The sequence below is a fragment of the Periplaneta americana genome, chromosome 12 (assembly GCF_040183065.1).
Source record: "Periplaneta americana isolate PAMFEO1 chromosome 12, P.americana_PAMFEO1_priV1, whole genome shotgun sequence".
Taxonomy (NCBI): domain Eukaryota; kingdom Metazoa; phylum Arthropoda; class Insecta; order Blattodea; family Blattidae; genus Periplaneta; species Periplaneta americana.
Genome location: NC_091128.1, coordinates 67,231,820 through 67,257,469, shown reverse-complemented (window position 1 = coordinate 67,257,469; position 25,650 = coordinate 67,231,820). Strand labels below are relative to the sequence as shown.

Here is a 25,650-nt window from a genome sequence, read left to right as displayed (position 1 = left end):
TGGTTATTTTATACTCATTTCTAATTCATAGTTCTCCCTCATTCACATAATAAGTGATTACTTAAGTGAGCTCACCTGTACCCTTAAGTGACCATTCATTTTCAAAATGGATACTGAGAATGATTTTGAGGATTTTGTGGAGTTTGTTGAACGAAATGAGAAAATATACGTGTCCCAAAAAAAGGTATATTAGAGACATGGAGAATCCTCTGGAAATGTGTAGTGAACTGGAATTTAAGAAGCGATATCGTTTTCGCAAGACCACAGTTGTTGATATTTTCCATACAACAGAGGATTACCAGTCCCATCGCTGTTGAAAATGTTGATCCACCACCAGTTTTCAGTAAGCTTCTCTTTTTTGCCGCGAATTCTGCCTTCCTACGAAAGTTTATATTTTCCCATAGTTTCTTCAATTGCTCGACGTTCCTTGCAATATTTTCGGAGTTGGAATTGAATTCTGACACAGTAGCTTCCCAAGCAGCTTTATTTCTTCGAACAGAGACACAATCAGATTGCCTGTTTTCTACGATGTCTTTATGCCTTAAAACAAGCTCTCGAAGCCGAAGTCGTGCTTCTTCAGAAAAATTCTTTCCTTTCGGCATACTTATTTTCAGCCAAATTGATCGTTATTTATTCATCCATCCATCCATCCATCCATCCATCCATCCATCCATCCATCCATCCATCCATCCATCCATCCATCCATCCATCCATCCATCCATCCATCCATCCATCCATCCATCCATCCATCCATCCATCCATCCATCCATCCATCCATCCATCCATCTATCTATCTATCTATCTATCTATCTATCTATCTATCTATCTATCTATCTATCTATCTATCTATCTATCTATCTATCTATCTATCTATCTATCTATTTATTTAATTTATTTATGCCTATAACAGGGCAAAGCCCCAATTACAATAAACAGTACAGATATTTGTGTAAAAAACATAGAATTGCATATAACATGAAAAGAGATAAAACTGATACAAATGCAAGATACAAGTGTAATTACAAATTAAAAATGAAAAAGTAGATAATTACTACCTAAATAAAAGACACAGATATAGATATAAATGGAAAATACCAAATAAAAGTAAATTAAAAAGAGTTACTGTAAGTATAGATATCATAGCCAAAAATGTAAAATGTAGCTGTAATTGGCAAATTACAGAGTAAATATAACACTATGTTAATAAATTCAATATACAGTATTATATAGTAGGCCTAACAGGCTTAATTTATTTATTTAAGAAATTCACTGCTACAGAACATGTGTTCCAATTAGTAGGATATCTGATTATAACTATAACTAACATGCAACTAGAATTTAACATATCATGAAACTATTGCTGTATATAACTTATTAAGTACAATAATATTGATAACTCGTTGTTATAGCAACTCCACATGTAGAGCTGCTTTCGATTAGTTCAATGAGAGTCAGCTTTTGTTATGACGTCATGTCCGGCAGCTGTAAGTGAGCACTCATTACGTAAAAATAAGTGTTGTCTATGAATTCGGAACTGACTTAAGGGTTCCCTTATTATAAGCAAACCCTTATTACTTAAGGGTTGACTCATTTTATAAGCGACGACTATGAATTCCACCCTAAGATGCACAAATTATGCACTTATTACTCTTGAACTTGATTCTGATACGTGTACTGCTAATTCAAATGAAATTTAACAATGTTAACAATTTTTTTCCTTCTTCGTTCTCTCTCTTGGCTTCGGGTTCAATTTACTGATTCTATGTAGTCAGCTAAATTCTGTAATATAAAACTATATTTAGTAGAATAACTGAATAAGTAGTACCGAAGTACCGCACCCACAGCTAACTATTTAAAAAAAGTAAATTAATAATGGATGATAAAAATGACAGTAAACACGCCTGCACTTCACGGAGGTAGACTGATGACGGTTAACAATACCATCTTAAGAGTTGCATGTTGCCAACTTCATTTCGAATAAGCCGCGCACCCGTATTTATATTTCGGAAAAAAATGCGTGAGGTATTCGAGAAAATACGGTATTCTGTATAGAAATGACGAATAGTGACACAAGTATGTAGGCCTACTTCAGTGACAGGATGTTTGAAAACTTTGTGAAAACTTTGAGGTTGAATAGCCTATGAATCACCATAAATCTCAAGGCATTTACTGCAACGTTAAGCTAAACAGCTGCATTGTAATTGCAGCACATCTGGAGGAAACATGTGTCACGTCAGTCAAGTTCTTGTCCTTGATTATGTTCTTGTTTGCACATAACAAAACAAACCATCCACGGAATATGAAGGGATAAACGAAACATTTTCCAGGCGTGTGTGAAATATGTGAGGAAAATTAAATTAACTTAACGGTAACTAAAGTTACATATAAATAGAAACTGTTCGATGAATGGGAGAATAAGTGAGTAAATAAATGAATAAATAGACAATGAAACCAACAATTAGAAACCAATAATCAAATAAGCATTAAAGACTTGCTGGTAAACTAATCATTTAAGAATCGGTAAATAAATAAATGAAATAGATAGATAGATAGATAGATAGATAGATAGATAGATAGATAGATAGATAGATAGATAGATAGATAGATAGATAGATAGATAGATAGATAGATAGATAGATAGATAGATAGATAGATAGATAGATAGATAGATAGATAGATAGATAGATAGATAGATAGATAGATAGATAGATAGATAGATAGATGGACGGACGGACGGACGAACGGACAGACGGACAGACAGACAGATAGATAGACAGATAGATAGAAAACAAAACAAAAAATAAAATAAATAAATACAAATAAATAGAAAATAAATAACTAAATTTAGTAACTGAACCGATAAATCAATATCACTTAAAATTACTTAAGAAGCATAGTCTACATAAGAAAATAGCAATAGTTAATGACTGTGCGATAAAGACTCGAAAAAGAAATCAGATATAAAAATAATAGTTTTCATTGAGAGGATGAATAAAGCAATATACGTTAGAAGATAAACTGTGTGAGAGTGGCAATTCCTAAGTGAATAAATCCGCCACAACAAACTATAAGATCTTTTTAAAACTTATTGAAAATCAATATAAGAAGCATTTCTTACCGGAATGTCGGAAGAGCAGAGATCGCAAAGCAAGCGCGTGCTTTCTTGGTTGAGAGATGCTAGCACCATGCGATGTTGCAGCACGTAGTTCGGTGGAAGGCCTGCGATTCCACGAGGAGGCAATTTATTCTTGGTGCCGCAAGTGGGGCAAGCGAGGACCTTGCTAGACGGCTGCTTGTTCCGGCCTGTGGTGGGCGTCCAGCTCCCGGAGTCTGAACGGACCTCGCTCTCGTACCCGGACCCACCGGAACACCCAGAACCCGTGGAGCTGGTACTGTCGCCTTTGACCTCCTCCTTCAGTCCGTCATGTAAGAGCTGAAGAGAAGCTAAAACATTGACGTATATTAATATGTAATTTCTGAACCAATAGACTTACGTTAAGAGGGGACGGGACAAGCTCGGTATATTTTCAGTTGATTATTTTAAGACGCTTTATCAACTAATATGGTTACCTAGCGCCTGAATGAGATGAAGTTGATAACGTCAGCGAAATGAGTCCAGGGTCCAGCACCGAAAGTTATCCAGCATTTGCTCTTAATGGGTTGAGGAAAAACTCCGGAAAAATCTCAATCAGGTAACATGCCCCAACCAGGATTTGGACCCGGAACAGGATCCTATACCAACTAAAATAATACATTAAGGGTACGCCCACACGAGCTACATTGGCAAACCTCTAATGGCAAAATTTCATTACATTATTATTCTCATTATATAAATATATTTTAGATTTATATTTTTTCTTCCTATAACATAGTTCTAGTAAACTTATATTCAATTCATTCTCATCATTTTACTAGCTATCTCAAATTAATTACGGTACAATTGATTGAATTAAATTAGCTCATAAATTAAGGTACTACTTTCTTATAGGTTTATCTAAATTTAAATAAACATGTACTAGTCGTTAAAATTTAACTGAAGAATATTGCTGGAGAATCTTTTAAGTGTACCGTAAATATTCGTAATTTAAATATATATTGTAGGGCTATTGATTAAGGCTGGTTGAGTGGAAGAGAAGACCTTTTATGGCCTTAACTCTACCAGCGAAAATAAAACCTTCTATTCTATTCTATTCTACATTTGTCCAGGTTTTCTGCTACAAATATAGCTGCCGTAATTGTCGCAAAATGGGTGGCCACACAGCGCGACAATTATTACTGCTCACTAGAGATGGGTAAAAAATAATACAACAGTTATTTTGGAACTGTTCCGGTCTCGGAACTGTTGCAAAAATGAACAGTAGGTCGGAACCTCCTGTTCCGAAATAACAGTGTTCCGACTCCGAGCTGCTCACTTGCCCAGCTGTTGCGGGCTCGCAGTACCGCGTTGCACAAGGTATGTTCCGACTCTCTCGGAACTGTTGCAAAAATGAACAGTAGGTCAGAACCTCCTGTTCCGAAATAACAGTGTTCCGACTCCGAGCTGCTCACTTGCCCAGCTGTTGCGGGCTCGCAGTACCGCGTTGCACAAGGTATGTTCCGACTCCGAGATAACAGTCGGAACGTCGGAGCTTGTTCCGATGAACCAACGACAGCTGCAGTTACACTGTTCTCGTTGTTCTTTATGTTGTACTTGGAACTTCGTTGGATGAAGTTGGTACTTGAAACTCTCACGTGGTTGGAGGGGGCGCATGGAAATTGAAATCCTTGCGGTGGCGCGAACTTTAATATCAACATTTGTAAGACTGGCCAATCATCTGTAATGTTATAGTAAGTATTTAATAATCTGTAATATTCATTCCCGCTTTATGGTTTATTTCACCATTAGTTGACTAATTCTGTTTTATAAACATTCTACAAAGTCATAAAGTACGCATACTATTATTAATTCATTGATCAGCTGATTCTATACAAAGGTTAAAGTCGTAAATGGTAATGAGTGGTTTAGTTACAATGTCTGCATGTCGTTTGTTGAGGTTAAGTCTGACAAGCACAAGTTTTTGTGCTATCTTCTCTGTTATCAAAGAACGACAAAAATGTTGTAGCATTATTTGTTGGAAACTACCCATATAAGTACTGATTTGGAGAGCGAGGTTTAATGCGAAGTTTAAATTACACTTTGGTAAAGATGCGATTCCAACATTTTACCAACTCACTGCGGGGTTTCCAGGTTTTAGTACTGCCAATATATATCTTTTTTATTTATGAAATTGTAATATTTATTATTATTATTATTATTATTATTATTATTATTATTATTATTATAACTGTGCATTAAGAAAAGTAAAAATAAAAATTAATGATTTGTTTTTCTTTTATTATGTAATAGAGAACAGAAATTACATACCATATGTTTTAAATGTTATGTTATTTTTTTTTAGTTGGCTACCATGTCTTTATAACTTTATGTACGAAAACAAAGTGTTGTATTCTGTCCTTGTAGTCAACAGCTGTGTAATTACTAACATTAAGCTTTTGAGTTCTGTCCGCATGCACAGAAATTTTTGCAAAATCGATTCGAATGTGCATTGCAGTGCCATCTATAGATAAGAATGTGTAATATGTCATGCCTATGAGTACTCCAGTGTGAGCTGCATGGTGAAGAGGGAGGGTACTGTACCGTTCGTTTGAACGACTCAACGACTCCGACTCATCACCATTGGTGACAGTTATTTCGGAACTGTTATTTGGAACATAGTATTTTTTCGGAACCGGAACCGTCGGAACTGTTCCAGGAAAAGAACAACTTCGCCCATCACTACTGCTCACTTTCTGCGTTAAATGTCGCTATGTGTGGCCACAAGACATGCCACACTAGCGACATTTGTAGCTAGTTCTTTTGCGTTTTGCAGCACCCAGCACTCCTTCTTCACCTCCTCTCTCCTAAACCTAATCCCCATTTTTATGACATATCTTAGAACTGTACATTATTACTGTCACGCAGTGCCATAAAGGAAACTTTTATTCTTGTGTCGGTTTTTCAGCAGGCAATATTGTTCGTCAGTAACAATCGAAAGTACGGTGTGGATGAAGGGTTTGCTGAAAGACAGAAAAACTGATAATTGCTATTATTATTATTATTGTTATTATTATTACTATTATTATTATTACTCTTATTATTATTACTCTTATTATTATTATTATTATTATAAATAATAATCCGTGGCGCTACAGCCCGTGAAAGGCCTGGACCGACCAGCCGGCTGCTGGCCTCACGCCCACATGCCGAAGCAAAGGTGGACGATGATCCAACCAGAATGGAGGTATCGTGTGGTTAGCACGATGATCCCCCCAGCCGTTATAACTGGTATTCGCAACCGGATTTCGCTACCTATCGTAGCTCCCCAAGTGCATCACGATGCTGGGTGGCACCGGTCCCATACACTGGCCGAAATTTCATGAGAAAATTTCTTCCCCCATGAGGACTCAAACCAGCGGGCATTCCGTAACGCGAGTCCTAGGCAGGATGCCTTAGACCACGACGCTACGGCGCGGGATTATTATTATTATTATTATTATTATTATTATTATTATTATTATTATTATTATTAGTATTCTTAATGTAAAATTAAAAAATGTATATATAAAGTTTATATAGATTTTCCTACGTGTCATTTAAAAACTTCAGAATGGCAGGCTGTGCCGTGTTCGGATGCAACAATTATGCGAAGAATACCAAACGCAGAGAAGTCAAATACTTCCAGTTTAAGAGAAATGACGACCTGGCTACAAAATGTAAACGACATGACAAACATACTGACACACCTCACATCACAGCGACATTTGTAGCTACACGTGTAGCCACCCAGTGTCGCTACGTCTGGCCACCCAGCAGCAATAAATGTCGCAGAAGAAATGGACCCGGACCCATTCGAGTTGCGACACGACCTTGGAATGCTCCAAACTAGCTACATTGACTGCTCCGTGTGGCCGCTTGCATTTAACTCAACGCAGTCTATAATCCCACCTACACGTCGTGGGGAAGTTCTACGGACGCATGCACAGTAAATACATGTAGGTGGTTGGTAGCTGGAAAAATGAGGTGATTCATTCTACGAGCTACCAACGGGATAACAGTCTACGTAGCAGTCTACCGACCAGGCCTCGTCTTGCATGTCTTCACTGCTTAACGTTCGAGTATTCCTTCCGACCGGTTGGTCAGGCTACCAATTACCAACCAGGCTCCGTCTTGCACGTACCCTAAGGGTACAGTACGTCAGTTATTCATAGATTTCAAAAAGGCATATGACTCGATTAAGAGAGAAGTTTTATATAATATTCTTATTCAATTTGGTATTCCCAAGAAACTAGTTCGGTTAATGAAATTTTGTCTCAGTGAAACGTACGGCAGAGTCCGTATAGGCCAGTTTCTTATACTTTTCCAATTCACTGCGGGCTAAAGCAAGGCGATGCACCTTTACTTTTTAACTTTGCTCTAGAATATGTCATTAGGAAAGTTCAGGATAACACAGAGGGTTTGAAATTGAACGGGTTTCATCAGCTTCTTGTCTATGTGGATGACGTGAATATGTTAGGAGAAAATCCACAAACGATTAGGGAAAACACAAAAAATTTTACTTGAAGCAAGTAAAGCGATAGCTTTGGAAGTAAATCTCTAAAGACAAGGTATATGATTATGTCTCGTGACAAGAATATTGTATGAAATGGAAACATAGAAATTAGAGATTTATCCTTCGAAGATGTGGAGAAATTCAGATATCTTGGAGCAACAGTAACAAATATAAATGACACTCGGGAGGAAATTAAACACAGAATAAATATGGGAAATGCGTCGGTTGAGAAGCTTTTGCCATCTAGTCTGCTGTCATAAAATCTGAAAGATAGAATTTATAAAACAGTTATATTACCGGTTGTTCTGTATGGTTGTGAAACTTGGACTCTTACTTTGAGAGAGGAACAGAGATTAAGGGTGTTTGAGAATATGGTTCTTAGGAAAATATTTGGGAGTAAGAGGGATGAAGTTACAGGAGAATGGAGAAAGTTACACAACGCAGAATTGCATGCATTGTATTCTTCACCTAACAAAATTAGGAACATTAAATCCAGACATTTGAGATGGGCAGGGCATGGAGCACGTATTGGCAAATCCAGAAATGCTTATAGAGTGTTAGTTGTGAGGCCGGAGGGAAAACGACCTTTGGGAAGGCAGAGACGTAGTTGGGAGGATAATATTAAATTTGATTTGAGGGAGGTGGGATATGATGATAGAGACTGGATTAATCTTGCACAGGATAGGGACCAAGTCACGTGTCACGTCACATCATTTATCATAGAGTATTATATATATATATATATATATATATATATATATATATATATATATAAACTGGTCCAACTGTGTCCAAAGCTGTGTCGCTTCAATTTTTCTCTTCCACTCACTGCTCTCTATCTTCCCACTCTCCTTCTTCTTACTTACTTTCTTACAAATGGCTTCTAAGAAACCCGGAGGTTCATTGCCGCCCTCACATAAGCCCGCCATCGGTCCCTATCCTATGTAAGATTAATCCAGTCTCTATCATCATATCCTAAAAAAAAAGAAAAGTAAATCTATGGCGCTACAGCCCTGAAGGGCCAAATCCGACTAGCCGGCTGCTGGCCTCAAGTTCACATGCCGAAGCAGAGGTGGACGATCATCCAACCAGACTGGAGGTATCGTGTGGTTAGCACGATGATCTCCCTAGCCGTTATGGCTGGTTTGCTGAACCAGATTTTCGCTACCTATCGTAGCTCCCCAAGTGCATCACGATGCTGGGTGGGCACCGGTCCCATACACTAGCCGAAATTTCATGAGAAAATTTCTTCCCCCCATGAGGACTCGAACCAGCGGGCATTCCGTAACGCGAGTCTAGGCAGCATGCCACGGCGCATCATCATATCCTACCTCGCTCAAATCTATTTTAATATGTACGTCTCGGCCTCCCCAAAGGTCTTTTTCCTCCGGTCTCCCAACTAACACTCTATATGTATTTCTGGATTCGCCCATACGTGCTACATGCTCTGCCCATCTCAAAGTCTGCATTTAATGTTCCTAATTATGTCAGGTGAAAACAGTGCGTGCAATTCTGCGTTGTGTAACTTTCTTCATACTCCTGTAACTTCATCCCTCTTACCCCCAAATATTTTCCTAAGAAACTTATTCTCAAACACCCTTAGGCTAATCTCTGTTCCTCTCTCAAAATGATAGTCCACGTTTCACAACCATACAGAACAACCGGTAATATAACTGTTTTATAAATTCTATTTTTCAGATTTTATGACAGCAGACTAGATGACAAAAGCTTCTCAACCGACGCATTTCCCATATTTATTCTGCGTTTAATTTTCTCCCGAGTGTCATTTATATTTGGTACTGTTGCTACAAGATAGGTATTTCAGTTTTTCAACCTCTTCGACGGATAATTCTCCAATTTTCATGTTTCCATTTCGTACAATATTCTGGTCACGAGATATAATAATATATTTTGTCTTTTCGGAATTTACTTCCAAACCTATCACTTTACTTGCTTCAAGTAAAATTTTCGTGTTTTCCTTAATCGTTTGTGAATTTTCTTCTAACATATTCACGTCATCCAAATAGGCAAGAAGCTGATGTAACCCGTTCAATTCCAAACCCTGTCTGTTATCCTGAACTTTTCTAATGGCATATTCTAGAGCGAATTTAAAAAGTAAAGGTGATAATGCATCTCCTTGCTTTAGCTCACAGTGAATTGGAAAAGCATCAGATAGAAACTGGCCTATACTTACTCTATTGTAAGTTTCATTGAGACACATATTAATTAATGGAACTAGTTTCTTGGCAATACCAAATTCAATAAGAATATTATATAAAACTTCTCTCTTAGCCGAGTCATATGCCTTTTTGAAATGTATGAATAACTGATGTACTGTACTCTCATACTCCCATCTTTTCTCCAATATCTGTCGAATACAAAAAAATCTGATCAATAGTCGATCTATTACGCTTAAAACCACAATGATGATCCCCAATAAATGCATCTACGTATGGAGTTAATCTTCTCAAAAGAATATTGGACAAAATTTTGTACGACGTCAACAAAAGTGATATTCCTCGAAAATGACCATAGTCTTGTCCCTCTTCTTAAAAATAGGTACAATTATTGACTCCTTCCATTGTTCTGGTACAATTTCCTTTTTCCAAATACCAAGTACAAGCTTATAAATTTCGCTAGATAATGCCCTTCCATCCTCTTGTATTAATTCTGCTGGAATTTTATCGATACCTGGAGACTTGTACTTTTCCAGATATTCTATCGGTATTTCGACTTCAGACAGTGTGGGTTCCGGTATAAATGGCTCAGTAATTTGTATTTGAAATTCGTCCCGATCATTTCTATATGGCCTATGTGTATTTAGTAGTTGCCCAAAATAGTTTTTCGGACTGTTCAGGATTGAATGAGTGTCCGCAAGCATGTCTCCATTCTCATCCTTGATCACGTTTATCCTTGCCTGATATCCGTTCTTAAATTCCTTTATGCCCTTATATAAATCTCTATTGTTTTTATTCTTACTATTTGTTTCTACCTCATTCAGTTTTTCCTTCAAGTAATCTCTCTTTTTATTCCTAAGTGTACGACTTGTTTCCCGTTTTTCATTGAAATATTTATCTCTATTCTCCTCAAGTGGATCCTGTAAGAATTTAAATTTTATGTTTCCTTCTTTCTACTATCATGCAACAATCTTCATTAAACCAGGTTTCTTTCTCTTAGTTTCATAATAACCTATGCTCTGCTCAGCTGCAATTTTGATACTATCTCTGATATTTTCCCACACGCTATTAACATCTAACTCTTTCTCAACTCCGTCGGAACTTTCTAAAGTGGCAAACCTATTCGAAATTTCGACCTGCTTAGTTTCCTCGTCCTTTAATTTCAGAATATTAAATTTTACTAATATTAACTTCTTGTTCTACTGACTTGGCTACTAACAGTATTTCTCTTAATTCTCCAATTACCAAAGAATGGTCAGAATTACAGTCTGCGCTCCTGAAAGTTCGACTTCTGGCCCATAATAATACATAATATTATAGTAATACTCGTATAATACAATATCTTCTAGTAAAAGTGAATGGATCTTCATATGAAGTCAGAAACACACAATAGCAACATTTATTTAAAACAAATCACACCACAACATTCATGACTGCATGTATTATACTCGAATACATAGAATAAACTGACAAACTGGAATGAAGCTAGTACCGACGAGAAAACATTGTGCTATAAGAAATTATAATATATAATGTATGTATAAATTATTTGTCCTACTTTTTGCTAAATTTTCCAAGTTCACCAAGTCAAGTAGTCCGAGGGCACCATTGTTCGACTAGTACCAGCTATAAACACAGTTGTTACTCGTGATTGAACCACTGAAGCAAGGTCTAATATATAACTTATATTTTAAAATTGGCATTACTTTTACTTCCGTGTATAAAAAAGTTGTATTATAAATTTTTACGTTATACTTTCAGATATGCAAATTTGTGTAAAAATAATTTCATGAAGTGAACGGAAGAAAAGTTCGGTGCAGCAGAAGACATGATGGAGACAAGATTAATATACAGGATGTTTAAAAAATACGGGGCATAATTTCAGGTATGTATTTCCCACATGTAAACAATCAAAATAGTTCATTACAACATGTGTCCGGAAATGCTTCATTTCCGAGTTATGGCCTTCACAACATTGAAATTCACCGGAACGTTTTTCTTTCCGCAGGTCGTTTTCATTACAGAAAATGTTAAAAATGTCCACCTCCTGCTTGAATACAGACCTCACATCGATGTCTCATTGACCTGCGAACACGATCCCAAACTCCAGGAGTACTGCATATGTCCTCAGAACATGCCACAATTCGATTCCGAAGGGATTCCAAATCAGGCACCGGAGACGAATAAACCAATGATTTTAAATGGCCCCACAAGTAGAAATCGAGACTTGCAACGCTATCCTTCAAAATCTCCTCCTGTACTTCTGGAGTTGTAGATCTTGGTCATCCCCTTCCCAAACCAGGAGAGTTAAATTTTCCATACTCTCACAGACGGTAATGGAGACGTACAAATGTCTTCCGATCTGGACATTGTCGCTGTGGGTACCTCTCCTGGTACAAACGACGAGCCAGCGCAGCATTGCCGTCCGCCTTACCGTACATGAAGTGTACCTCTGCCAGCTCTTGATTTGAATACATTTCGCACAGTCTAACGCCTACACAACACTGAATGTAACCTTCGCCTCGGAATGAACTGTCAGAGTGCCCTCTTAATGTCTCTTTTGACGGCAACGACCTGCGGAAAGAAAAACGTTCCGGTGAATTTCAATGTTGTGAAGGCCATAACTCGGAAATAAAGCATTTCCGGACACATGTTATAATGAACTATTTTGATTGTCTACATGTGGGAAATACATACCTGAAATTATGCCCCGTATTTTTGAAACACCCTGTATATGGATCATATGCGAAGACCAGGAGGAAGGCGGAAAATAGGAAATATTGGAAAATGCTGACTTTGCAGTGAAAGAACTGCCCTTGGGCAGAACACTATGAATGAATGAAGAATGAATGAATCTACTTAAACCGTGGAGTGTGTAAATGCATTCCTAGAACTCAAGTATCTTGCTATTTGGATTGCAGATACTACCGTTTATATGCCGTAGTTGGATGTAAATTGATATTTACATTTTTTTATTTAGGTCTATGTTGTTTGGGTAATACAGTAGAACTTGGTTATAACGATATCCAAGGGACCTTAAAAATTATGTTGTTATAAACGAGTGTCGCAGTAACCGAGATTCACATTATCAATCTAGTGAGGTGGAAAATAAAAAAATAACAAACTTAATCATACTTATTTCAGATTTATGTATTGACTTTTAAGCCTACAATGAACATAATAAAATACACGCAGACCTACAATTATAAATACAGTATTCTGTATTAAAACAGTTTTTCAGTACTCACCAAACTACTTTACTTAGAAGTGAAGTAATCAGTCATTTTACTCTCTTTTCTTCTACTTGCCCAATACACACTTTCTAGGGCTAAATTACATTCTATGTTCATAATTTCAGTTGCAATTTCACTGCTCCCTTCCCTAGCTTCATAGAACATGTTCATAATTCTAATGAATTCTAAAGCGTCACTCACTTCTTTTAGTGGCCATACTGCGTTAAAATGCGTGCACTTAGTGAAAACTTCCTTTCGAAACTGATCTAATACCGCATGAATTCGGGCAGGTTACAATGGGTGGGGAACTCGCCTGCATTCCAAGGTACATGACAGAAGGAGACTGTAAAGAATTTGTCAGGGTCAGATTTCAACAAAATATTTCTTGAGATACTTTGGTTCTTAGAAAATCTTATTCCAAACTGAGGTTGAAAATGACGTTATATGCGAGGTAGACGCATATGCGTTTGTCGTATTAAGCAAGGTAGAAAAGCATATGTCTTGTGGGGAATTAGTTGGGACCACAGAATATTTGACGTTATAGGCGAGGTGTCGCACAAAACGAGGTCGCTATAACCAAGTTCTACTGTAGTTGATTCGCAACATGATAAAAGGATTGAAATGTTATGAAACGCGTAAATCGCACAATGAGTAAGTATGTGTAAACTTCATGACATCAATTTTTTTTATATGTTAATAGCCAAAGACAATTGAATCCTATAGATTCAAAATCACCTATATCAATTTTCACAAATTAAAGATTTTGACAGTAACTGGTGGCAAATAGAGGAAAATTTCAATTTAACAGTGACTTTTAACAAACCTTTTGCTTTAAATTCAGTGGCTTTTTGAATTCAAACTATAAAAATCATTACAATTCACTCTTAACAAGCAATATATGGGGATAACTCATTTATGAACAAAATGATTTTTAGGCTGTTTTGAATCTAGAGGATTCAATTTAACTCAAAGTTTTATAGCACGTAAATACTGAAATTTACATTCATTTGACGAAATATATGTATGTAAAGAATGTTGGGTAGTATTACATTGATTTATGCAACAGTAAGCAAGTCCTATAACATTCGCTGACACAGGTGTAAATTCTTCTCTAAGGTTTCAAACATATACAACGGGGCTTCCTCGAACCTCTTACTGAAGTTAATCGACCGGAGATTTGGAAGGATTATACGTAACTGCGAAGGTTAAAAAAAGAAGAAGAAGCAGATATGCAGGATACCTACGTGTTTCGAATAAAATAGATGTAAAGAATTCGGCATTAAAATATTATAGATCAGCATCAACTCCAGAAACCTATGTTCAAATCCCGGGGACGGCAAGGGGAAAATAAAATCTGAAGGATCACTTGAAAGATGAAAGTTGGAACAGAAGGAAAAAAAGAATTTATAGCTATGAATTGAAGGAGAATGGGTTAGGTATAATTACAATTCATGGCGCACTGAACGAACATGACATTTTGAACATGCCCATGCAGAGACCTAAAATGTAGTAAGAATGCACAACTGCTTGGCTTCCGAGGCGGAAAAATAAACAAGGAACCCCAAACTGCTATATTTAGAACATATGGTCCTTGTATATTTTCTGTGTGCCGCAGAATTGAATGAAATTCGATTCAGTTCACTGTACTCATTTATGAGATAAAATGTGGCAACGAAGCCGTTGCACAACTCTCCGCTTTATCTCATTACTAGGGCAACCATTAAACATTACATTCATAATGCAATTTCACATATATGGTTGGCACCTTAACTTCGATCGTGAAGTTACATGACTGGAAATATATTACTTTTAAAATCACAATAAAGTATAATTTGCAAAAAAATAATAAATAAATAAATAAATAAATAAAAGAAGACATTAAGAATAATTTTTAAATGTTTCACATCAGACCTCTGTATTTCAATAAAACAAGAAAAAAAAATTAAGTATTTGCTATAAAAAGAAGCCTCTTAAAATGACAGTGGTGGACATTAAACAATAAAGAACAACTGTGAGCCACTTTATATTTAGTCAGACTAATTAATTTCGGAGTTTTTTTTTTTACATTTCAATCTGTTGTCCACACGTAAAATTTTGTAAGAATGTTTTAAAAAGGAGAATAATGCTACTTTCTGTCCAATAAATAAATTCTTGGAAGTTTTAATTTTTAAGACACTCTTTAAAAACAAATATTATATAGTAAATTATAATTATAGTGATAATGTCATAATTAAATTTTGTTTTTCTTCAAATTCCTGTGTAGGTCTACTTAATCTCGCATAGAAAAATTACTAAAACAATGGAAAAGTTGAAAATATATATCCACATGTTATAATAATGTAATAAATGAGTATAACGTAACAAACAGAATTGTAAAGCAAACTCTTAAAACGTAAAGCATTAGTGAGAATTTAGCAAAGCTTACTTAGGCCTACTAATGACAGTGAAGCGACGAGGTATATACTTTAATATTTATGAACAATCCCTTAAACCAGTAGGCTTGCATAAGTATCAACAAGAGTCTTGTTAACTGTAATGCAGTGTAATGATCTGTCTATTGCATGGCAAGCAGAAGTGCGAAATCGTAAATCACAAAGTATACAGAGTGGAAAGCTACTATGTAAGATAATTTTGAGAGATGAATCAGCGCTGCGAATTAAACATAATAAATATAATACCTTTGCGGACTTTGAGAAAAATAGCATTTTTAGTTTAATTTCGAGTTCTTACTCCAGGAAAACGGGAGACGTTGGAAAATGATTGTAGAGCAAATATCAAAATGTGTCCTTACTGTTGTTGTTGTTGTTGTTTCTTTTTTGCACAACGTCGACGGTTTAGCTGTAATTTTATTGAAGATCGGTAACAAAGTGTATGAGAGGAAGACGTGGAAACCATGTAGTCAGCAACGATAGGTGTAGAAGCAAGTCGGAAGCAAGGCTAGAGCGGGAAGGAGGAAATGCACAGCCACCAATGTCCCTCTGTAACGCGTTAGGTAACTGACATTTCCGTGCAGTTACATGATTAAAAAAAAAAAAGAAAAAAATTGTTTGAATATATAAAAAACCATTCATAAACGACCACAATGATATTAGACTTTTATGTTTAAGTCCTAAAAAATGACCCTATTTGGTTCCTTTCCACCCGATATAATGGGAACATAAACTACTTTTTTCTGTTCTTTTAATAGGTCTTATGGACTTGAATTAAAGAGAAAGGTACGAGGTATTGACAGATGCGTATACATCATACTTCTGTACAAGATTGTACAAGAGTTGCAATAGTCATACTTACGTACACGTCATTTCGTACAAGGTAACCTAATATTTGTTCTATATTTGTTCTATATATGTTGTTGCTTCTGCAACAGCAGAAGAAACAATAGGATATACAAAAGATGTGACAATTAAGAAACCTTCGGAAACGGGGAAAATTTTGGAGAAGATGGAGGAAAGGACAAAATGGAAAAACATCAACACAAAAGAAGATAGAAGAAACTATAGGAAATAAACAATGAACTGAGAAGAGAAATTTATAAAGCAAAGGAAAACTGGATGAAAGAGAAATGTGAAGAAATGGAGGATCTAGAGACACAAGGAAGACATGATTTAATGTACGCGAAGTAAAATGTTTAAACTTCGCAAATAAGAACAGGAAGTCCATGTGGTTGATAGAGGACGATATCGGAAATGAAATAACTGATAAACAAGGAATACTAAACAGATGGACAAAATATCTAGAAGAGTTTTATGAGACAAGGAATCGTCCAGATGACTTAGCTATAGAAAACGAAAAAGGCTTTTATATTTTGAGAGAAGTTGAACTAGCGCTTAAGGAAATGAAGAACGGGAAAGCAACAGGAGTTGATGGAATTCCCATTGAATTAGTGAAATGCTTGGGTGAAGACAAGAAGAAAATTCTATCATTATGCAACGAAATATATTAAAAAGGCGAATGGTCTGAAGATTTTACAGAGATAATTTGCTTCAATCCCGAAGAAAAATAATGCCAATAAATGTAATAAGTTCAGGACTATCAACTTGATATCGCACTCAGCGAAGATTTTCTTGCGAATACTAAATCGACGTTTATATTCTAAGATGGAAGAACAGTTGGAAGAAGAGCAGTTTGGCTTCAGAAAGGGATAAGGTACGAGAGATGTAATTGAACTGCTATGAACAATCAGGGAAAAATATCTAGAGAAGAATAAAGAAATGTATGTAGTATTTGTGGACCTAAAAAGACTTTTGACAGAGTGGATTAGAATAAACTAATGGAAATTCTAAAGAAAATAGATGTGGATTGAAAAGAGAGGAAGCTGTTCATTAATCTTTATATGAGACGAGTGAAAGTCAGGATAGGAGTAGAAGGGAGTGAAATTGGAAGAGGAGTCTGTAACGGATGCCCTTGATAACCAATCCTCTTCAACATCTACTTGGAGGATTTAGTGAAGAACTGTTTTCAGAACATGGGAGGAGTTATAATAGGAGGAAGAATAAAGTGCATAAGATTTGCTGATGATATGGCGTTGTTAGCAGACGAGGAGATGATACTAAGGGATATGATATTGGAGCTAAATGACAGCTGTAGGCAGTATGGGATGACGATAAATGGAAATAAGACGAAGACCCATGGCCATAGGAAGAAAAATAAAGAAGGTAAACTTGCGAATTCTAAATGAGGCAGTAGAGCAAGTTGACAGCTTCAAATACATGGAGTGTACTACAAGCAGTAACATGAGCTGCTGCGAGGAAGTCAAAAGGAGGATAGCAATGGCCAAGGAAGCTTTTAATAGAAAAAGGAGCATCTTCTGCGTAGCTCTGGAAAAAGAACTAAGGAAGAAACTAGTGAAGTGCTTTGTATGGAGTGTAGCGTTGTATGGGGCAGAAACATGGACATTACGACGAAGTGAAGAGAAGCGAACAAAAGCATATGAAATGTGTATATGGAGAAGAATGGAACGTGTGTAGTGGACAGACAGAATAAGAAATCAAGCTGCTTGGAAAGTGTGGGTGAAGAAAGAATGATGCTAAAACTGATCAGGAAGAGGAAAAGGAATTGGTTTGGTCGCTGGCTGAGAAGAAACTGCCTACTGAAGGATGCACTGTAAGGAATGGTGAACGAGAGAAGAGTTCGGGGCAGAAGAAAATATCAGATGATAGACGACATTAAAATATATGGATCATATGAGGAGACAAAGAGGAAGGTAGAAAATAGATACGATTGGAGAAAGCTGGGTTTGCAGTGAAAGATCTGCCATTGGGCAGGCAACCAATGTTAGCAGAACCCTGAATGAATGATATAAAGTAATAATAATAATAATAATAATAATAATAATAATAATAATAATAATAATAATAATAATAATAATAAAATTTATTTATTATCTTCCACGCCACCAGTAGTAGTAGTAGTATTAAGTGGTTAGGGGCGGGTTAGGGACGACCCTTCAGCACGTCGGCTCTACAGTGGCCTATTGAGCACCCTGAATTATGGGACGAATCAGAATGAGGTGTACCAGCCCACCGGCTGGATGAGGCCTTTCATCCGCTCACCCAATGGGCTCCCTACACCCCATCCGCCTTAAGTTCTTACTGCCAAGATGATCAAGCAGCACAGGATCCATTCCGACAGCCCTTGTAAAGTGTCGAAGCGCCCTCGGAAGTGCTCCTAAGGAATGAATTCTGGCAGAGATATTACGAAAGGCTTGGAATCCAAAGACGATTCGAAGAGGACGCCCCTCCTGCAAGCGGACGAAGACATGCGTCATGACCTGAAAATGCTTACGGAATGAGATGATGAAGATGAATGTTATGATATGAAATCTAAATTCTTTCTCTAAAGGCAAGAGTAAGGGAAATTGACCATGGCAATGAACATTTCAACCTGGCATTTACTAAGTAACTGTGGAGAACCACGGAAAATCCACAGTCAGATTGGTCGGTCCTGGAATTTGAACCGCGGACCTTCCGAATACGAGTCCCGTGCTGAACTTATGAGCCATGCTCGATCAGTTGGTTGTGTACTTGTAGCAATTCAACCTTTCAGTATTTTCCTGGTTTGTTACAGGGTGATCAATATGGAAATAATAGAGACTGCCAAGAGGAAGCCTTTTGATTTAGGCTATACGACAGCAGCAGTAAGTAGATATAATTTGCACTTTTGTTAAAGTCTGTGTAGAACTGTTAAAAAATAGGTCTTGCCTCTCCTTATAAGCATGATGAAAATGAGACACCATGTAAGAATGTGTGCTGCACTAGCTTATTTACCTATTAAAGATGTGGAGGACGGTTGGAAATTCAGAGCGACTCATCAAAACATGATAAACTTACAGAATTTCATAATAAAATAATAATTTAAAATAAAGTCCTTCTAAGTTCAGTACATGGGATAGATTTGCATAATAATAATAATAATAATAATAATAATAATAATAATAATAATAATAATAATAATAATCATCATCATCATCATCTTCACTTGTCACTGGAAAAACTCTGTAATATGAACATCTCTGTATAATGGCAAGGTTTGACTAGAATGAAAGGTGACAAAGTTAGACTTTACTGTATTAGCAATACAAAATTAAACATCAAATAATAGTAAGACGTACAAAGAAACATAAGAAAGAAAATATGAACATTCAGAATAAGAAAAATATACAATATAAGAAAAAAGTAATTCGAATGGTTCTCGAGTTTTATGTTTGATTGATGAAATTGTTTGTGGAGAAGAGTCGTTTGAGTGGTGTTGCCAAGGCAGTGACATTTATTTACATTCTGAGTGAGGGAACTCGGGCGCTACAGACAGACTCAAATTCGATGACATTTGCTTACGTTTTCATGGCGTTGTAATAAAAATAAAGAGGTGAAGCGAAGCTGGAGAGGTCTACTTGAGAAAAGAGCCATGTTGGCAGCCCATTTTCGTGTGCACCTTCATGGAATATTGACCTAATACTTCCTGTTGCACCATGGCCCTGAGTTCGATGCAGCCTCTAACAGGAATTAGTACCAGGGACTTTACATTGGGAGTTAAGGCAGCAAGAACGTATGAATGACACATATACTTCTAAGGCTGATTGTTTACAAAAATAGGAGCCTTAACCTGTCGCTACCTTTTGCGTCTCTATGGCATGTAATTTCCTTGGCTTTCTAGGGACGGATCTTTATATTCATGCTTACATTGGCCCATTGTGCGCCCTATATACGCAATTATTGTTCAAGTTCGACAAGTAGCCTGGTTGATATTCGCGAATCCGATGCTAACAGATGGTTCATCCTACCTCAGCCCTGATATAGCCACGTTCCATCTCCAGACGAGTACCTCTTAATCCCCAGGACGGGAGTTCCAACTCTTTTCTAGATCATCATCAGAAACGCACACGTTTCACTTCAGCCTAAGTTAAACTAGTTCAGGTAACATGAAATTAAGGAAAGTTGGAGTAGCCTATGCCCTTTAATAGGGGTACCTCATTTACTTAGATTTGTAAGATGGACATCACTTAATCTTTGCTGAAAATAAGTTATGAGATTATAAGCATGAATACCTGAACAAGCGCGCATTCCGTAACGCGAATCTGAGTTTCATGGCTTAGACAAGGACGCTATAGCGCAGACTAAATGTGGCATAACTCATAAAATATATTAGAAAAATTAAGAAACTTCATTTTGACGAAAGTTCAAATGAAAGTGGTAATAAAAGTATATCAACGAGTCTATAATTATTTAGAATTCTAGTAGTCTCTCCGCAAATGACGACAATATTCTGAGTCCAAATTTTCAAAATTTCTAGTACCGTAGTTTAAATTAGAATATGATAGACGACAACTGAATTCATGTTTAGAAAAACAAATAGTCTGATGTTACTGTTAGCTGATTTATTTCTGAATTAATGATTTGTCTATTAATGAATAAATTAAGAACTAATTTACGTATTAAAGGTACATATTATTTAGTTGTATGATTTCAATTTTCACCTCTTGATATCAATAAAACTGTGCTGAATAATTATTTTTGACGAAATATTTGGAATGTTAGGGCGGGTGCACACAGAATCAGATGCGGCGAGGCGCGGCGCGACGCAACATTTTGTCTGATGGTACTAGAGTCCCATTGACTTCATAAGAAGTGCACACAAAATCAGACGCGACGAGACAGTCGCGAGCAGACCGAGGAGACACGGGAAGACAACATTGATTGACTGAGCTTGAACTTGGTCGCGAGCAGACTGATGCAAGAGGACTTAAATATAATAGAGGGGTTCATCCCTTCCTTTTCCCTTTTAACCGCTGCTAACTCTTTTAACTAACACTACGAATGCTACCATGTTTCTTGCCAACATTCCGCCACTGAATTCAGACTCCAAGAAATGGAAAATGAGCATGCGTGCTTTTGGTTTAAGTTGTCAGTCCTGTTATAGTAGGAAGGTGAAAGAAAAAAACGAAGGCGAAGGAAGACATCTTGATTTGTCTTGTATCTGTTGTATACTGTGAAAGATGCCATCGTAAGGTGCGTACACACTTAGCGAACGAATGATGAAGCGAATTTCGTTGTTCGTTCGCTATTTGGAGCAACGTACAAATCATCAGCAAATGGTCGGAAAACATTCACGTTCGCTGATTATCCGCAATAATGGCAGACGAAAATATAATTATAGCAAGTGCAGCCGTTGTTATTGTAGGCAGTTTAATAAAAAGAAAGTTAAAAAACAAAAGGCGATGGTAGCAGACGCCACTCTACGAAAATCGCGATCAATATAGAGGCACTGACTTGCTTCATGATTTACGTCGAATGGAATCGGGACAGTTTCACAACTTCTGTCGTATTTCAGAAACAGACTTCGAAATATTACATGCAAAATAGGGCCAAACATTTCCAAGAAAGACACAGACTGATGAAAAGCAAAACCTATTCAGGAAAGGCTAGTATTAACACTTCGATATCTTGCTAAAGGAGATTCGTATACAAGTTTAATGTATTTATTCGAAGTGTCGAAACAGCTGATTACCAGGATTGTTCCAGAAGTATGTACAGTTATAATTGAGGAACTGGAAGATTTTATTAAGGTACGACTGCAAGACAGGGGAAAGTTTCAATATACAGATCCCTCACTGACAATAATTATCTTAAAATTCTAAAAAGAGAGATTTCTCTGTGTATGTCGAATGCGCATCATGCTCACGAAAAGGCACTTTTCAGTGCCAATAATTTATTTTGTGTGCACAAGTTTGGAGCTTTGTTTTTTTTCTGGGCGTCATTTTGTCCAAAAGGTACGACATATGTTTATACGCGTACCAAGTTGACTCGTAAACTTCATCACTCCCCATTCCAGACCTTTTTGTGGACTTCTGTCTTTCCCTTAGGAATGATGTCAGTAGGGACTCAGTTTTCTTTTTGACTACTGCTCTCTACAATAAACAAAAAATATGTATCTACTGAAAATAAATAAAAAAAAATAATTTTCAAATTTTGCACGTGTTTGACTCGCCTACTTTACAGCTGTACATCTTTTCAATAGCTTCCCAAACATCACGTTTTCTTACTTTATTGTGGTAAGTAGGATGCTTGGGATTCCATAAAGTTTCCTGCTCCCTATATGCATTAATAAGATTTATAACAGCGTCTTCCGTCCACTCCAGTTTCGACATCCTGTTGGTGAAATTGAACTAAGCGCTGCGTTCTGCTACGAACTACAAGTTAGTGGCAAATCCCGTCCACAACGAATACCAACTTCCTTTGATGTACCGACAAGCGACGGATCACTTCCGAAGGCAAACCAAACGATCGGTTTGCCTTTGCTGCGAAGTACACACGTTCCGATTTCAATCAGCGAATGCGTTCGTTTGTCGTTCGTTCGTTGTTCGTTGTTAGTTCGCTAAGTGTGTACGCACCTGTACGTGAAGTGCGAATATTTTAATTGTAGAAATAAGGACAGGCACCCAAATAAATGTTTCTTCAAAATACCGGGAGACAGTAAAAGGTGATTTTTCCATTCACAATAACAGTAAATTTATCACTTAAACAAATTTGATGTACTGTAGATTTTTCTAGTCACGTGCATCATTGTAAATTATATAAGATACCGGATACTAATTCGTGTGTGTGTGTGTGTGTGTGTGTGTGTGTGTATATATATATATATATATATATATATATATACACACACACACACACACACACACACACACACACACACACACACACACACACACACATACACATCCACATCTATACTTTCATTTTTCAAATGTATTATATTTAATTTCTGTATTATGTATTCGTATAAATTAACAAAACCACGTGGTGGATATTTTTCAAGAGAAAGATCTATTGCAGTTATTCTTTGTATTGAAACTCCGGTACCCTGCTGCACACGACACTGATGTTTGATTTATCTGGTTTGCTACAATTTTAGAAGTTATTTTCAGTGATTTCAGTAACTTTTTTCTGTCGTGTGTGATGAGGCAAAGTACCGAATGATAATCGCAGGAACGCTTGTTCATATCTCTTTATAAAATCACTCAGATAAAGCAGAAAATCGAAGGGATCAGATGCACTGAGACACGCTAGTTTATACTTAAACCGTTTTACTACAAATTTTCAACATATAAAAAGGCTAACCAAAAAAGTATTACAAATGGAGGAATAATTTATATTTTACCTTTAGGCTTTAAGGTCACTGGAGCAATTTCTTTTCATTTTCTAGCATATCCCAGTGATTTTACAAGGTACCACGAAATAGTGTTCCTGTGCTCATCATTTATATTTATATTATATTATTTATATTTATATTATTTTTATTTTTATTATTTTTATTTCCCTTTTTATTTCAGATGCAAGGCATGGCTAGAAGCAATGGGCAGAGAAGACCTAAAGGTGAATCTGCCCAAGAAATAACTGACTATAGGATATCGGTAGTATGTTTATGAGAATATATGTTGGTTAGATTGGGGAATGGGGTGATGTCATAAGATTGACGTCATCGGTTAGTAGGGTTACATGCGGGTAAATATAGAGGTCGTTGTGGATTCCGGTGGTTAGGTTGGTATAAGTGTAAATTTTATTGGCGGTTGGTACTGATGAGGCTTGAATGGCGTACCGGTAAAGCATGTGTTTGGATGGTGTGTAAATCATTCTATTATTTGTTCAATTCGTGAGCAGTTGTGCTACTGGTGATTTGTTTGGCTATGGAGTGCGTTGCTGGCCCAAGAGGAGTGAAACGGAAGGCTGAACAAGATCGATGTATGTGAGAAGGTTAGAGGGTTAGTTGAGGTGATATTTCAGTGACATGAGGTCGACGTATGTGAGAAGGTTAGTGGGTTAGTTGAGGTGATATTTCAGTGACATGAGGTCGACGTATGTGAGAGAAGGTTAGTAAGTTAGTTGAGGTGATATCTCAGTGACATGAGATCGACGTATGTGAGAAGATTAGTGGGTTAGTTGAGGTGATATCTCAGTGACGTGAGGTCGACGTATGTGAGAAGGTTAGTGGGTTAGTTGAGGTGATATCTCAGTGACATGAGGTCGATGTATGTGAAAAGGTTAGAGGGTTAGTTGAGGTGATATCTCAGTAACATGAGGTCGACGTATGTGAGAAGGTTAGAGGGTTAGTTGAGGTGATATCTCAGTGACATGAGGTCGACGTATGTGAGAAGGTTAGTGGGTAAGTTGAGGTGAAATCTCAGTGACATCAGGTCGAATACTGTGAATTCAATTTATTATATAAGTGCGTTTTCTCTGGCGTATATAGTGTCTAATTGCCGAAATTTCACCTATGGGATCGTGTTGATTATATCCTATTTTGAATAAGAACGGATCGGTTGTATTCCAGAATGGGATGTTGTGAAATTGTTTTGCTGATATCCTATTTTGGATAAGAGCGGATGGGCTCTGTTCCAGAATGGGATATCGTCAATTTGTGTGATTATTCTTTTTAGATAGTTTTATTTACTCGTCGTGTTGGTTTACGTCGGCCATTTTGTGACGTCACTGCGTTGTAACGTAACTACCGCCATGTTGTGACGTCATCGTTTGTCAGACTTGACGAAAATTAAACGGTATCCTATAATAAAAGAATCCCGAAATTGCACAACAACTTTCGGGTGTGTGCGGACCATTTTGAAGACAAGTACTTCACAAGTACCCTCCGCACACATCTGAATAGAGAAGCCATACCTTGCAAAGTTCAGGCTATCTCCATCGGTCAAGGTAACTTATTTAACCATATACGTCTTAGGTATCATCGGCTTACTTCTAAAACCAAGTCCAAATTTATTATTTTAAAAAATGCGTCTGCTGATAACACCTCAGTATGAAAATGCTTCTACATTTTGTATATAACAAATGCATAACAATTGCTAGCTGGGTATAAAAATAAAAAGTTATTTTGTGCAATTTCCTGAAATGCAGTTATAAGATTTTTAAAGTAAGCCAATGATATGCAATTTCAATGCTTCAGAACTACACTCACAAATTCTGTCATAATTGGAGATTATGTAATTGTTATTTATAGGAAAAGATAAATAGCTCGTATTGGGCTTAGTAGACCCCATAACTGCAACCTCTATTCGTGGTATTATAGGCTTGCTTACTCTTACTGTTAGTTTATAATTATATA

At 36.8% G+C, this 25,650-nt stretch overlaps 1 protein-coding gene across 3 annotated transcripts in view; it reads right to left on the bottom strand.

The window, feature by feature from the left end:
* LOC138710512 (E3 ubiquitin-protein ligase TRIM45) overlaps nt 1-25,650 on the bottom strand; it is a 178,029-nt gene that overhangs the window by 81,786 nt on the left and 70,593 nt on the right. For all 3 annotated transcript variants that reach the window (XM_069841460.1, XM_069841461.1, XM_069841459.1), the window contains exon 3: nt 3,119-3,444. In XM_069841460.1, coding sequence (XP_069697561.1) covers nt 3,119-3,444 — 326 coding nt within the window. The remainder of the gene's footprint in view (nt 1-3,118; nt 3,445-25,650) is intronic.